This window comes from Sander lucioperca, chromosome 5, assembly GCF_008315115.2.
Source record: "Sander lucioperca isolate FBNREF2018 chromosome 5, SLUC_FBN_1.2, whole genome shotgun sequence".
In the NCBI taxonomy this organism is placed as follows: domain Eukaryota; kingdom Metazoa; phylum Chordata; class Actinopteri; order Perciformes; family Percidae; genus Sander; species Sander lucioperca.
The window spans coordinates 3,481,090-3,495,019 of record NC_050177.1 but is presented as its reverse complement, the minus strand read 5'-3'; the positions used below and the strand labels follow the sequence as shown (position 1 = coordinate 3,495,019).

At 38.5% G+C, this 13,930-nt stretch overlaps 1 protein-coding gene across 12 annotated transcripts in view; it reads right to left on the bottom strand.

Annotated features, from left to right (window-relative positions):
- Positions 1-13,479, bottom strand: part of elna (elastin a) — a 56,869-nt gene extending 43,390 nt beyond the window's left edge. For 8 of the 12 annotated variants that reach the window (XM_036001238.1, XM_036001236.1, XM_036001237.1 and 5 more), the window contains exons 1-5: positions 13,158-13,479; positions 3,388-3,456; positions 2,858-2,905; positions 2,033-2,131; positions 1,436-1,462 (exon numbers count right to left, since the gene is read on the bottom strand). In XM_036001238.1, coding sequence (XP_035857131.1) covers positions 1,436-1,462; positions 2,033-2,131; positions 2,858-2,905; positions 3,388-3,456; positions 13,158-13,233 — 319 coding nt within the window. In that variant the 5' untranslated portion in view covers positions 13,234-13,479. The remainder of the gene's footprint in view (positions 1-1,435; positions 1,463-2,032; positions 2,132-2,857; positions 2,906-3,387; positions 3,457-13,157) is intronic. The other 4 variants (XM_036001244.1, XM_036001245.1, XM_036001246.1 and 1 more) reach the window with 1 other exon arrangement.
- Between the last annotated feature and the right edge of the window lie 451 nt (positions 13,480-13,930).

Here is a 13,930-nt window from a genome sequence, read left to right as displayed (position 1 = left end):
GAATTCAACCTGCCATTGTGAGAGGCTTACCTGCTGGTGAACTGTAGACGTACATTGGTATAGTAATGCAAACTTCTAAGGTATGTAAAAAGTTGTCATATCAAAAATTGGATAACTTCATACTGATGGAATGGCCAATATAAAAAGTCAATACTGATGGAAATCAATACACAGAGATTACTGAACACAATTACAATGATAATTACCATGAAGCAGAATGATTTAGTCCTCTTTTCATTTAAAAATGTGTAAAACTTTAGCTTACTCCAAGCTCTGTGTTAAAGGTTTTCTTTTTTTCCTCTGTGCAACATAGATTAGTATGGGAAGGATCACCCAGACCCAAATTGCACTAATTTCAAAAACTGCTTTTAACATCGTATGCCAACGCCTTGGAGGGAGAATTCAAATGCATACAAAAGCCAGGGCAATACCTCCGAAGTAATGTAAGGCTCTACTGATCCCAGCCAAAATAAACCTCCACCCAATAATGGATATACGGTCATTTTCACAAAATGTCTCTCCTGCAACTCTTGTTAGAGGGCGGGGGTGTGGCAGTCCAGAGGGACACCTCTGTAATCCACTCCAGAAGTGTTATCAGAACTATAAGATGACTGCTTGGTTCCTTATCTTTCTAAACACATAGAGGCAGTCTGAGATAGTATCAGCAATGCTTACGGAAATTAAATGATGGCTAAACATTGCTAAAGCACCACTGCAGCACAGAGTGTGTTACAGCAAAGGAAAATATTTACTGTATGGTATCGGAGAGAAGGGCCGTGGTAAATTTCAACACAGAGGTTTCCAGATATTGTAAGGGTATAACATTACAATAACAGTAATCAGTGCTCTGGCACCATTGTTTGGCAGGGGTTGATGGCCATTTGCACTCTGCCAATCATCACTCCCTAATACAGCAGAGGTTTAATAGTCATGGAATCTCTGTATGGTCCCAGCCAGTCAAGACGTCCCAAACGGCTGCCAAGCCAGTGTAAACCAACCCCGACAAAAACACAGGGGTGATAAGAAAAACTTGGTGACAACCAATCAAAAGATTGTTTATCTTTAGCATCTGTGCAGGTCTCCCTATTCTATTGGTGTGTGAACATAATGTAGTCTATACATGAACCTACTTTACCCACCCAATAACAATACGTTTAATTTCCTTCCTTTCAAGGCACTTTAACAGTATATGTAATGCGGAGGAATTTTCCATGTCGTCTATGTCGTCTCTATTACATTACAGCTTTACAGTATTGTACTGTACTGTACTGGAAAATCACAGGGCTGTGACTACATCTTCAAAGTATTTCATAAAACTTAATTGTAAAATGTTATTTTGACACAAGACAAATTTGGGTTTAAATTACATACTATTTTAATATATGTATATAACCTGCCCTTCCACACAATACCATGTGTAAATATTCCAACTTACCTGGTTTAGGGGGCTTTCCACCTTGTCCTGTTGGGTAAAAACAAGTAAAACGTATTTTAGGCTATGCTTTTGCTCTGAAATATCAAAACATGTTGCATGTTACCGTACAACAGTTTCCATTTTGTCTTTATATGATTTTATAGACTCAAGATTCAAATATCATTTCAAAAGACCTACAGGTTACAAGCAGTGTTTTACACAGTTTTCAACTTTTCAAAGATTGCGAAATAGAGAGCTACAATTCTTTTTAAGGATTATTTTTTGGGGCATTTTCGGCCATTTTCGACATGAAAGGGAGAGAGAGAGGGGGAATGACATGCAGCAAAGGGCCGCAGGTCGTGGTCGAACCCAGGCCCGCTGTGTCGAGGAGTAAACCTCTATATATGGGTGCCCGCTCTATCAACTGAGCTATACGGGGGCCCGAGCGCTACAATTCTTTTGTCTCTCTATTGAACAGGCCTGTTTTCAATTAATGATATTGAGATGTTAGAAAAAAAGGTCTGAATATGTGTAATGACAGGCAAACCCCTAAAGGCAGCTGTATACTGATTGACAAAAAGGTGTCTGTAAGTTTTTTTTTTTTTTTTCATACTGTACCTGCTCCCAGTCCTCCATTGCCCAAGCCACCATGCCCAACACCTCCTGGCACCAGACCACCTGGCCCCACACCACGCCCTCCACCTCCATAACCTCCTACTGTCAGGGGTAAACACAAAGTGTGATTGTGATCAATATTGTCAATGTCGTCATTATTGTTGACAACATTCATACATTGTTTGATCTTTTTCAACTCACAGTATAGAATTATCACAATTCTCATCACATCAGTACTTCCTGCAGTCATGGCTTGAGTACGCTTAGCTATACTTACTATACTTATTCAGCAAATGGGAGCTGAAGTCATGCCAGGACACTGTCTATGGTTGGTGAACTGCTGTTTAAGTGGACTGTGCATGCAGAGCTGAGTGTATCTGTTATGGATGTGTGAAATGACAAACCCCAGGTGCATTAAGTACAGTACAAAGCAGGGAATGCCCATTTGGACAAGACATTCAGGACCCTGGGAAAGCAACACTGCTTTAACGAATGAGAGATTACTATGTGAAAAATATGTATTTTATCACATGATTAAGGTTACATAATTATTAAAAATAATCATTATAAAATCCACCAGGTATCAGGTGATAATGAGGCTAAACATTTTTTTTAAAGAAATGTATTCACGATTGATTTTCTAAATATTTTACAATATAATTTTTTACATAGAAACAGTTTAAGTTTCCTATATCCAAATCACTGAAACAGTAGTGCACCAGTTCACTATAAACCAGATGATATTCTTATTAAAATATTTTATACAGTAGATGGGGTGGGTTGGGGGGGGGGGGGTGGGATCATAAATCTAATGTCTCTTCTACTCACCTGCAGCTTTAGCTGGTTTATAGCCTGCAGGGACTCCTCCAGCAGACCCTTGTAAAACAACAATCATACAGAGTATAGAGTTATGCTATGTCTACATGTAGTGATGTAATGGACAGTCTTTTGGCCCAGCAATTTATCATTTTGTCTTACTTTCTCTCAGGACACCCGGAGAAAGTGTTCTGGCGTCTTGTGCCATTTTATGCATGTATGCATATATGTTTTTATATGATGACTGAGCAAAGGTCCATACAGACGTGTGTGTGCTTCAAAACCTGTCATATTTAAATTTGGCCATACCACAATGAAAGTAAGAAGATATTGTATGGTGTACACCATGCATGTACAGTATATGTATGTATGTATGTATGTATACATATATTTGTATTTGTGCTTCTTACTTAATAATTTTCCACAGTAGTATAATTAAATTGTTATACATCTGCTAAAGACAAACAGACTTTGTTTTCTGTGGCTGTGTTGTAGATTATTTTTGTTTAAACTGTCCAGACAGTCATTGTAGGTTCCGTTACCTGGAAAGAATCCATTTCCTGGTCCAGTGCCTCCTGGTCCAATCCCAGCACCAGGTGGTACATACACACCTGGAACACACAACAGAGAAAGGTCATTAACTATCACCAACACACATGACACTAGCTAAGTGTGGTCAAACAGTTCTAAGCCATCAAAATCTTTTTTTATTATTCTTCTATTGCAATGCGTGTAACAGCATTTCTGAACAATGACCCCATTTATCAGATAAACATTCTCAAACACTTTCATCATCTGTGACACAGACATCAAAACTGGAATCTGTCCTTGGCATACACATCTGCCCCAAGTCATGGCAGTGATGGGGCGCACAATGAAATGTGAACACAGCAGCTCCAGCCAGAGCCAAAATGAAAGCAAAAACAATAAATAAAAAAAACTTTATAGGCTTGATTAGGAGAACATTCCAATTGTTTTCATTCTGATGAGGTATTGGAGTTGGAGACCTCTCAGAAGGTTGCTGCAGCACTGCAGACACCCTCAACCCCCACCTACATCCCCTAGCCTCATTTCTTGACTGATTTTTGGCTGTAACCCAGCGTAACTCCTGAGATGGTCGTTTTGGATCCCAGACATGGTGGCCTCATGTGTGCAAGAAACAGCAACAGAAATAAAAGAAAGGGAGGATGAAAATCCCTCCAGTTGTTCTGGGACGACTAACAGCTAAATCCAACGAGACCGGTGAGCTAAGGCCAAAAATACAAAGTTATATTTTTAAGGGAAAAACCTGGTTTACATCACTAAAAACAAAACACAAAAGGAGAGCATGGGGCTACAGGACCATAATGATTATGTTTAATGGCTTTTACATGTGTTGGGAGGCCAATTAATTTAAACCACATGTCAAAAGTGTTCATGTGTTTGTTAGTGAATACTGTGTGAACACTGTGCTTCGAGTTCTGTATACATGTGCCCAATAACATCAGTAATCTTTCTATTGTACTGCTGAGGTTAAGAAACTGAGCAGTCAGTGCCAATCAATGGAAGAAACCAGTGAGATAAATTATCCAGAAGCATACCCTAAGAATCAACTGTTGGATGGGTTTTGAAGATAGTATAGCATAAACAGGATATTAAAAAAAACATATTAAAAAAAGTGTGGGATCACTGGCTTGTAAAGAAAATGGGCTAGGGAGTATGCCTTTATTTTGGGGAGAAAGTTAAGAAAATCTGAAACGACACTGCAGAATCTGAAAGTGTTGCTATAACTGCAAGTTGTTTAAGTTGAAGAAAGCAGGAACAACATTGTCATATTTACATAGATACTCAAAAACCACACTCAAAATCTGATTAGAAAGGTAACAAAACATTTGTCCGTTTTTGTTTGAGAGAAAAATTCTTTCTCGAGCAGTAATAGGGGCACCTTTGCAGAGTATGGTCATGTGAAATGTAGGCGAATGTGCTATCTTTTTTTTTTCAGCAGCAGTATAAATGTAAAAAAAATATAAATGGGAACAGTTATGGCAGCAGCTGTGGCATTGGACACAAAATTACTCAATTAATGAACAAATGGACAGATGAGAGGGAGGTTGACTTTTAACTTGACTCATCCAGATCTAGGAGCTGGACAATGGTAGAACCAATTTTGTTTTCTTGGGGTTTGGCCTTGTAATACTGAGGACTGACTGAAGAGATCTCAAAATCCTACAGGCTCAAATAAAAATTAGGAATAAATAATAAAGTCCAGGGTTATGTATTTGATTATCAAAATTGTAGCATGTGTTTGTGTTTCTGTCAGTTTGCCCATGCCATTGGCTCCATAGCAGAGATCTCAGGTGCAGGCACCACACGACGGGGGTGGAGTGATTGTTCTAAATTCTGCTCCTTCATTTCACAATCAAAAGGAGGATTTCCTGTCTGGGCAATGCAAGCGAGGCAAGAGTGAATGTGTGTCTGCTCCAGTTTTCCTCTTGCCTAGAATCCCATAATGCTACTGTACCACTGTTACAGAGTGCATTAGGTTCACTGAGACCGTGCATCCAAAAAAGGCACATACTGACCTCTGCCAAGTGACCTGACCTACCTCAATAAATTTGAAGATTTCTTCATGATTGTCCTAATTATTGTCGTCGTCATCATCATCATCATGCAATTACGTTCGTTGTAAACTCAGCCAGGTCATGGGAATGTGCTGGAATTTGTGTGAAGGACAAGACTGACTTCTAGAGCACAAGGGATTAGCCAAGGCATAATTTATGTCAGTTGACTCCAGTCAAGACTTTGCCCTGAGTGTTTGTGATATGATTAATGTTGGTGAATAAAAAACCCTGGGAAAGAAGATTTGAAAATATATTACCATGTAGTGACTTTTATTAGCGATCTGATCTTGCTGAAATAATGGCTATCTATTAATCTATCTATTAAAAGATAAGAAAGTTAGAATGTCAAATACAGCCTTATGTGTACAAGACAAGCGGATGACAATTCTTAAAACTATATTATTCAGCTTGGGGCAGGTTCATTACACTGGAATACAGCAATATATGTGACAGAATTGTATAACTTGTTAAGATAGACAATGTTAAAAAGGAAGGACAAAAGCATCGGCCTAAAACAGCAGACTGTTGTGAATTAAATAGGCATTTTCTTAGATACATAAGTCAAATGAATATGAAAGGTACATGGTCCTGGAGTGAGATACTAACACTTGCAATGTTTCCATGTCAGTAACATTGTGTATCTAGAACAAGTCTTGGGAGTATTGTATATATTATTTCCCTGTCAAAATGTCCATATGGGTCCCACATGGGTTATTGATGGACTAAAATTTGCGTACTTGTTTGGCAACACAAATGCATTGTCATGTGGGTTATAAAGTGTATACTGTATATGGGCAACCCTCAGTCCCATTTGCGATATCTGCCTGTTACCATTTGGGATAAACATGGGTTAAAGGCAAAAAATTTAACTTTTTTTTTATGTTCCCAGTTTTTTCCCAATCTTTTCTGTTGTCTCACCACATACTGTATCCCAGCCAACCAGCAGGAGTAGCTACCGCAGGAACAAAGACGTGATAATTCACCCTCTTCACCTGAGCTGATATCCATAGAGCCAGAAGACATGCTTACTTTACTAAGTAAAAACGAAGAAAGAAAGAAAAATCAACTTTTATACTTCTTCTTATAAGTCTGAAGTGACCTTGAAGATGATTGTTGACATGCGTAACACAAGTGGGCATATCTAAACGGTCTTGTCTTGTGATGTCATAGTGATTTTCAATGTTTTCTAAAATCCCTTAGCAAACCCCAGTAGTATGTATAGTTTTGGAAGTGTTTCGTGGGTGAATGTTTCCTTTATGAATGAAAATTCTGTCACCTCTTGAAACTTTCACTATTAAATCCCAAATCTATCAAGGAAGCAATTGACATTTCATAATCCAAATTCAGTTTCCAGAGAATTCAAATGTGTATTTATACAGCACAAAAAGGACAAGGTTTGTCTCATAGGCTTAGATAAAAAATCATTTTCATACACAACATATGTGTATGTTAGTGTTTTGGTCTCTCCAATTCTGTTGTTTTGAATTTTGATAAAATGACGTAGTTCACCATACACAAGCTAACAGGTGGACAGGACAGTATCCAGTGCCTAGGTTTAGTTTTGGATCATGTCATGTTTTGAGTGTTGATGAAGAAAGTTACATGTTTATCAACTATTTCGCTGGCAAGCTATTTTGCCTGAGCATCAATACTAGCAATACAGCCCACAGAAAAAAAATCTATGTAATTTATGAATTGATCTACTAATTGCAATCAATGTGAATAATTTATTCTCTCTTAAAACAGTTGATTTTATTGGGGTATGGGTTATTGGGCCGACGAATAATAACATAATAGAGGAGAAGTTAGGTAATTGTGAGTTAGAACTTGTTTTGTTATTGAATAAAACCAAAGCCAATGACGTGTTTTTCCATAGTACCTCCCATGTTAATGACAGTTTTTACAATTGCTCTTTGTGACTTGAGAGTTTAGTTTCACTTTATATACACCAAGCTGGTGAGTAATGTGACATTTCCAAGACCCTGCCCTGTGGTTCTTTTATAATTGGTCTTTTACTAAATAATGGAATGCCAACGAATTGATGGAACAATTTTTATGATACTTAGGCGTGCAAAACAAACTCATGTGAGTACATACACAACAGTCACACATGCAACCTCAAAAAAGTTAATAATGGCATTCCCCTTCCCTTACAAAAGATGTACATGACCATTACCATTCATGATCACAGTGCAGTGCTCCACATAGTTTGTGAAGTCTTGAGGAAAACTGCTCTGTAATTACTTTTTTACACGTTTACACCACTTTGACCACCTGACATTTACACAATTCTGCACCACTATTTCCATCATTTTTGATATAATTTTTTAATTAATAAATTGTTTTGGCAAGCTAAAAACTGTTTACTGTGTTCAGACAAATCCAAAACCACCAGAAGAGGAGGTTTGGTTCTCTCTTTATGGAAAGCTCTCATACAGCAACTCCAGAATTCCTGGCACCCTTACATCTCCCGTTATCAGACATGTGACAGCTGGCCCACTATCAGTCACCCCTTGCACTGTCTATTTTCCACAGCATGTTGGAGGGTGGAGGAGTGTGAGGAGCATCAAAGAAAGTAAAAATTAAAATTGGAAATTCCATTTGTTCTTGCACCCACTTTAACCTGACTCCATGCTTTATACATTTGCCTAACCTTGTCACAGTGACACTTCTCTGAAGTAGAACATCAGTTTGAGGGGAGGCACTAGCAAACAAACTCACTGCCTAAGGATGGCAATATTTTAATGCCTAAGAAGACCTGATTCTAATCTTGTCATTGTTCAGTTGCTAGCGTTTGGGTGTCTTGGGTGAAGTCTTCCCACTGGAAGCTGACAGGAAATCATTACAGAATTAGGAAAGACATCTCTTTGAAACTAAAAAAGTTTTTTTTAACAGCTGTTGTACGGTATACGTATTTTAGAGCTGAACATGATGAAAGAATAAGCCATGGTTAAAGATATTAAACAACTCACATTATAACTAAATTTTCAGAAACTGATTTACTGTATGTGACTATTTTGTACAGTAGAACTGACACCGCAACAAGGTATAATGTCAGAAGGACCATAAAGTAATACCTTCACTATTGTGAATGATGTGAAATGTCAGACCAAAATACAACGAGCCATTTTTTTCTTCTATCTTAAACTCTTTCAACAATATATACATTAAATTAACTAATGCAACACCTGATAGTAGCAGCAAGATGATCGAGTTGTATACACAAAATGAAATATTGGGTATGGGGCAAAAAGCACGTTTTGGTTTCAAAACTGAAATTGCGCTTTGGAATGAAATATAGTGGCCCAACATCTGAATTGTGAGAAAAAAACATGACTGAGTGAGGAATCATCAATCAGACGTTTGCACAAGATATTGACAGTTCCACTTTTATCCTGGCAAGGACAAAAGCAGTTCACATAAAAGCATAACATCTATGATTTATGTGAAAGAGAAAAAATTCATGATCATCCAGTCCGGTCTGCAGATGTTTAATAAAGACTATGTGGATACTGGACTGTTCTCCAGTAATCCAACAAAACACTTAAAGAAATACTGTTTGGTTTAGACCAATTTATTGATGCCAAAAGCCTAAATGTGCCATGTTTACCCCCAACCTCTCCAGAATTTAATTTTATTATCATCTTTTCTCATCAGTTCATCATCAGTTATGGCTTTTTATTAAAAATATATTTTTTATACTAATTTTGTACTCATGTTGTCATGTTGAACTTGAACTTGAACTTGAACTTGGACATCAGTAAGCAGTGGCAGGTCAAGATGAAAATATTCCTAACAGGAGCCATTTCAGATTGCTGGCCCAGTGAGACTGCTCCTTGCAGCTTGCAGAGTGGCTGGAGTGAATCATCTGAGTTATTGTGCTTCTTTGTTGAACACTTGGCAGTGGTTGATTGCAGACCAAACATCTAACTGGGAGATGCTGGGACTGACATTCATTCACAACAAAAAAGAGTAAGGGCTAAACAAATTATTAACTGATACTGTATATGTTTCTAGCAGTAGTGAGGACTCACTACTACTGTACCCTCTCAGTAACTGTGCACATGCCTTTGTGAGAAACCTGTAGGGGTTTGACTCACTAATTTGTGATCCAACATTCTTACAACTCAGCCATCCATGTATGAAGGAATTGGATCGCATCAAACAGTCCATCGGGTTTACAAAGGTAAGACTATCGATAATAAAACATTGTGAGTCTAGTGCAAAAGAGAGTTGTACCCTAGACATTTACAGTGCAGCCCGTTTGAAATACATGTCTATTTAAACAACCCATCCATCCCAAACCTTTGTTCTGATCCCTACAACATTCCTAACAGTAGTTACGGTAAAAATGGTGATATGAAAATGTTAGTTATCGCTTCTGGCTAGGAGCTTTGTTGCAGAAAGTGACTTCCCAGCCAGCCAACATGTAGACAGCTTTGATGTAAAAATGCAAACCGTGGATGGAATTGTCCAATCTCATAACACTTTGCCAGGATGTGTGCCAAATTAAGACATGGAATAAAAGTTCTTTCACAACAGCAAACCTTGGTCAGTCAGTGCTTGTTACCAAAAGGTTCCTTCCCAAACAAACTGGCTGAATGAAGTCACCTCACTACAAATTACACCAAACCACTCAACAGCTAACTAATTAAAATGCATTTGTGGGTCCGGCATTAAAGAAGTTGAAGAAATTGAACAAAACCCTCATTGAAGAAAAAAACTCCATGTCTTGCTTGGACGGTACTTCAAATGGTGTATTTCTTTATTTACAGAGTAGAGTTTATGAGCACTGGGATGCCTACTGTATGTGTCACATTAATCCAGTATGCTGTGTTTGGCACTGAACCTTGCCAGAAGAGGGATTAGAGCCAGAGGTGTCCACAGCACACACTACCAATAAAGCCTGAAGCAGCACTTGCTTGGGGATTAAAGACAGCAATGCTGGGGTAATGCTGCAACTCATCAGTAGTATTTTGTGACAACTAAGGCTATGTTTAGACGGAAACGATCTGAAGAGAAAACGCAAAAGTGGCGTTGCGTTCTCACTTTTTATTCCGCGTTTAGACAAGAGTTTTGGGAGGGAAATCTGCGTGCATATGGTGACGCAAAAGTGTGTGAAATTCGATGTATTATGCATGGCACTGCCACACAACACCACCAAGGCCGCGCGCCTACGTAGAACCTTCCTTCTACTTCTCTCCTTAGTAGTGCGAAACCAAAATGTCGAAGCGAACAACAAAAGCTTGTCTGGAAAGACGAGGAGGTGGAGTTGCATGTTTGTCTGATGATGACCGGCACAGTCGACCGTGATAAGCCACAGCACAGCACCCACGGGAGCACTACCAATATCCGCACAACCTCTTTAATTCTTTGGAGACTGTGAAGGAACAGAGCAGCTATTTTTCACTTTTAATCTCCCACTGGCCCATCAGAATTCTGCCATTAACTGTGTCTTAAAAGCCAAGCTAATGACTTTGGCACAAGTCCACTAGTTGGTTGTTGAGGTTGTCTGGAGGAATACAACATCAAGGTAAGAAACAGAACAACAGGATACTTGATACATTCTGGGCATTTACAAGGTAAAAGTAAATATTAAAACAGCAATGTCAGTTTCATTGGAATTTGCAAATACCTTATCAGCTGTTCACTTTTCCTTTCATTAAGGCAGTGAAAAATAAGCTTGATAAAATTCCTAAGTTGAGGAATCTATTCAAATAATTGTATTCAACCATTTAGGTCTTAGGTTTGATTCAGTTATCAAATGCAGCAATACAAAATAGAGGCCACTAAGCCCAAGCTACATCAACACAAATTCATTTTGATGAGAATACCATCCAACTTACTGTATCCATGTGTATATATGTTTGTTTGTAGAACGTAAGGTACGTCTGCCTCCTCCATCGTACGAGGGAGAACCAGCAAACATACTACAGTACAAGGTTATAGGGTAACATGACAGGTGGCATATGTATTAACATACTCCATCCCAGATGTTTCATCTAGGACCATAACTCATTTACACTTGCTGATGGAAAACATTCAGACAAGCCTTGCACTACACCATAATTCAAGGGTTGAATTTCGCAAGCATGAGAGGTGTTTTCTGTGCAGAGGCATTAAATGAGTGGCTTGGGTGTTAATGAGGTTCATGTTACTCACAGATAATTGACCCTTGGACCATGCCGAGAGTGTTTTTCTTTCCAAGTCAGACTGCACAGACACAGATTGAACTAGTTTGAGAGCCACAGAATGGTTTGATATGGATGGATTCAAAACTCACTTAAGATCAAAGTTGTGCAGCAATGCCAATATTGATATTTGTTGGCTCCTATACCTGCTCCATAATTTGCCTGAATGCACCTCAAAATCTCAACTGATAAATGGCTGGCACAAAGAAGAAAGGATACATGTGCTATGAGGCAGAAAGAAGAGGGGCAAATACAGTTTTAGATGATAAAATCTATGACCTGACAAAAATAGACTTGGTAGACTTTTTCAACATGATCATATTAGAGGAGGCCAATAAAATAGCTACGACAAATGAGACTTTATATGGACAACGAATGTTTCTTTAAGGATTTTAAGAATATAAACATAATGCATCTAAAAGGACTCTGGAAGATAAGAAACATAAACAGCTGTGACTTTTAAGCAAATAAATACAACACAAAATGGACTTCACTCCAGCATACCCAGCCCCAGATGTTAAACATGTTTCCATTGGGGGGCTGAATAAGAACCAAATCAAAGCAATGCAGAAAAAGGAGAAAAAGCAAACTGAAAGGAAAGGCATGCTCCCAACCTCTCTCGCCCCGTCTAAAACAGATCAGCACTTGAAGCTAACCCCTCAAATCTGCATGTTGTTGCTTCATGGATTCTGGGCAGAACAGTCCTCTGACTTTAAGAGAAGACCAGGTCAAAACTGTAAGAGTGACACATACACTATCTGTCCACCTGGGAGTTCATCAGGGGTGAATTTAAACCAAGTGGTTTTGCTAGGTGGAAAGAGGGACCAGCTGGAGAACCTTCTCTTCCTGACATGGTATAGGGTAGGGTCTGCAGCCATGTAAACATACACTAGGTGTGTGTAGGATGCAATTTAACTGTCTGAAATACATTAAAAAAAATACATATCCCCGAAAAGATAGTATAGAGAACCCCACAAATGAATAGTTGCTTAGGTTTGAATTAGCATTATTTATATTGCCTTCTTCAACAGTGGTGTGATGGGACACCACTATTCAGGGCATCAGTAAGTGAGCAGAAGATCAGCCAAACTAAACAATCTTTAATTTTCATGACTGTAGCGCGTGGCTTTATATTATTAATGTATTTAAATTAAACATTGCAATGCAATTGCAGAACTTTTTTTTTTTAAGATAATTATGAGATAAAGCCAAAATAACTATAAAAACAACTGAAGTTAGCTCTAAACACAATACTTTTATTTCTTATAAATTTACACTAAATAACACTGCAACCGATAGATATATGGTTTATGAAATATAAAACATGTTTTAATTAAAATAAATGAAACTACTCATTAATACATTATTGCTGATAAGCATTAGCAAAACTTTTAATTATTTATGATAGTTTTATGTCTCTGAGGGACAAAGAGGCGTAGATAAAAACAGATTGAACCTGTTCTAAGTCTGTGATTAATACAGCAAAGATAATGGCTCAGTTCACCTATAGCACACACTTACCTCCTTGAAGAGAGGGCTGAATCAGTGCTAAGAGGAAGAGTCCACAGAAGAGCAACAGAATGTTTCTGTTAGCCATCTCGCTCCAAAATGCACACCCCTCTCCCGATCAGCTGGTTTTATTCTCTTCTATCTAATTACAACAAGCCCAAAGTCTTAAAGAGTGGGGAAAAAAAGTGAAAAAGGGAAAAGATATGGGACTTTACGTAATTAAGAGAGGGCAAAGACTCTGGTTCAATGGATTACTTCGCTTTTTTCCTCCTCTATGTCTGGTGTTGCTGTTTTTATTCTGGTCACTCCTGCCAACAGTACAGACGCAGCTGCCAGCAGGGAAAGAGCGAGAGAGGGAAAGACACACACACACACACACACACACACACACACAGCAGGAGAGAGAGACCCCCCCTCCCCCCTCTCATCCAGAAGGAATTGAATTGTCTGCCAAACATTTGCATGGATTGGATACTGAACGTACTTATCTATAAGAGAGAGACTGAGGAAGCGCAAACCACATCCCCAGATCATTACCTCTTCTCTATAGCTCTAATTTTCAGCTGGTTGGTTTTCAACACAAGCAATACGAGTAATTTTTGTTGTTTCTCTTAAGCAAGTAATCCAGAAAACTTTGACACAGAGGGGAAAGAACATAGCAACCATCAGCATGTGTCTACAACATCTCAGAACAAGGAATTACAAACTCTCTGGCTGTAGGAATAAGCTGAAAATAGTAGTGCACTGTGCCGGCAGTCCATGTGTGGAAACCCGTCACAGTGGTT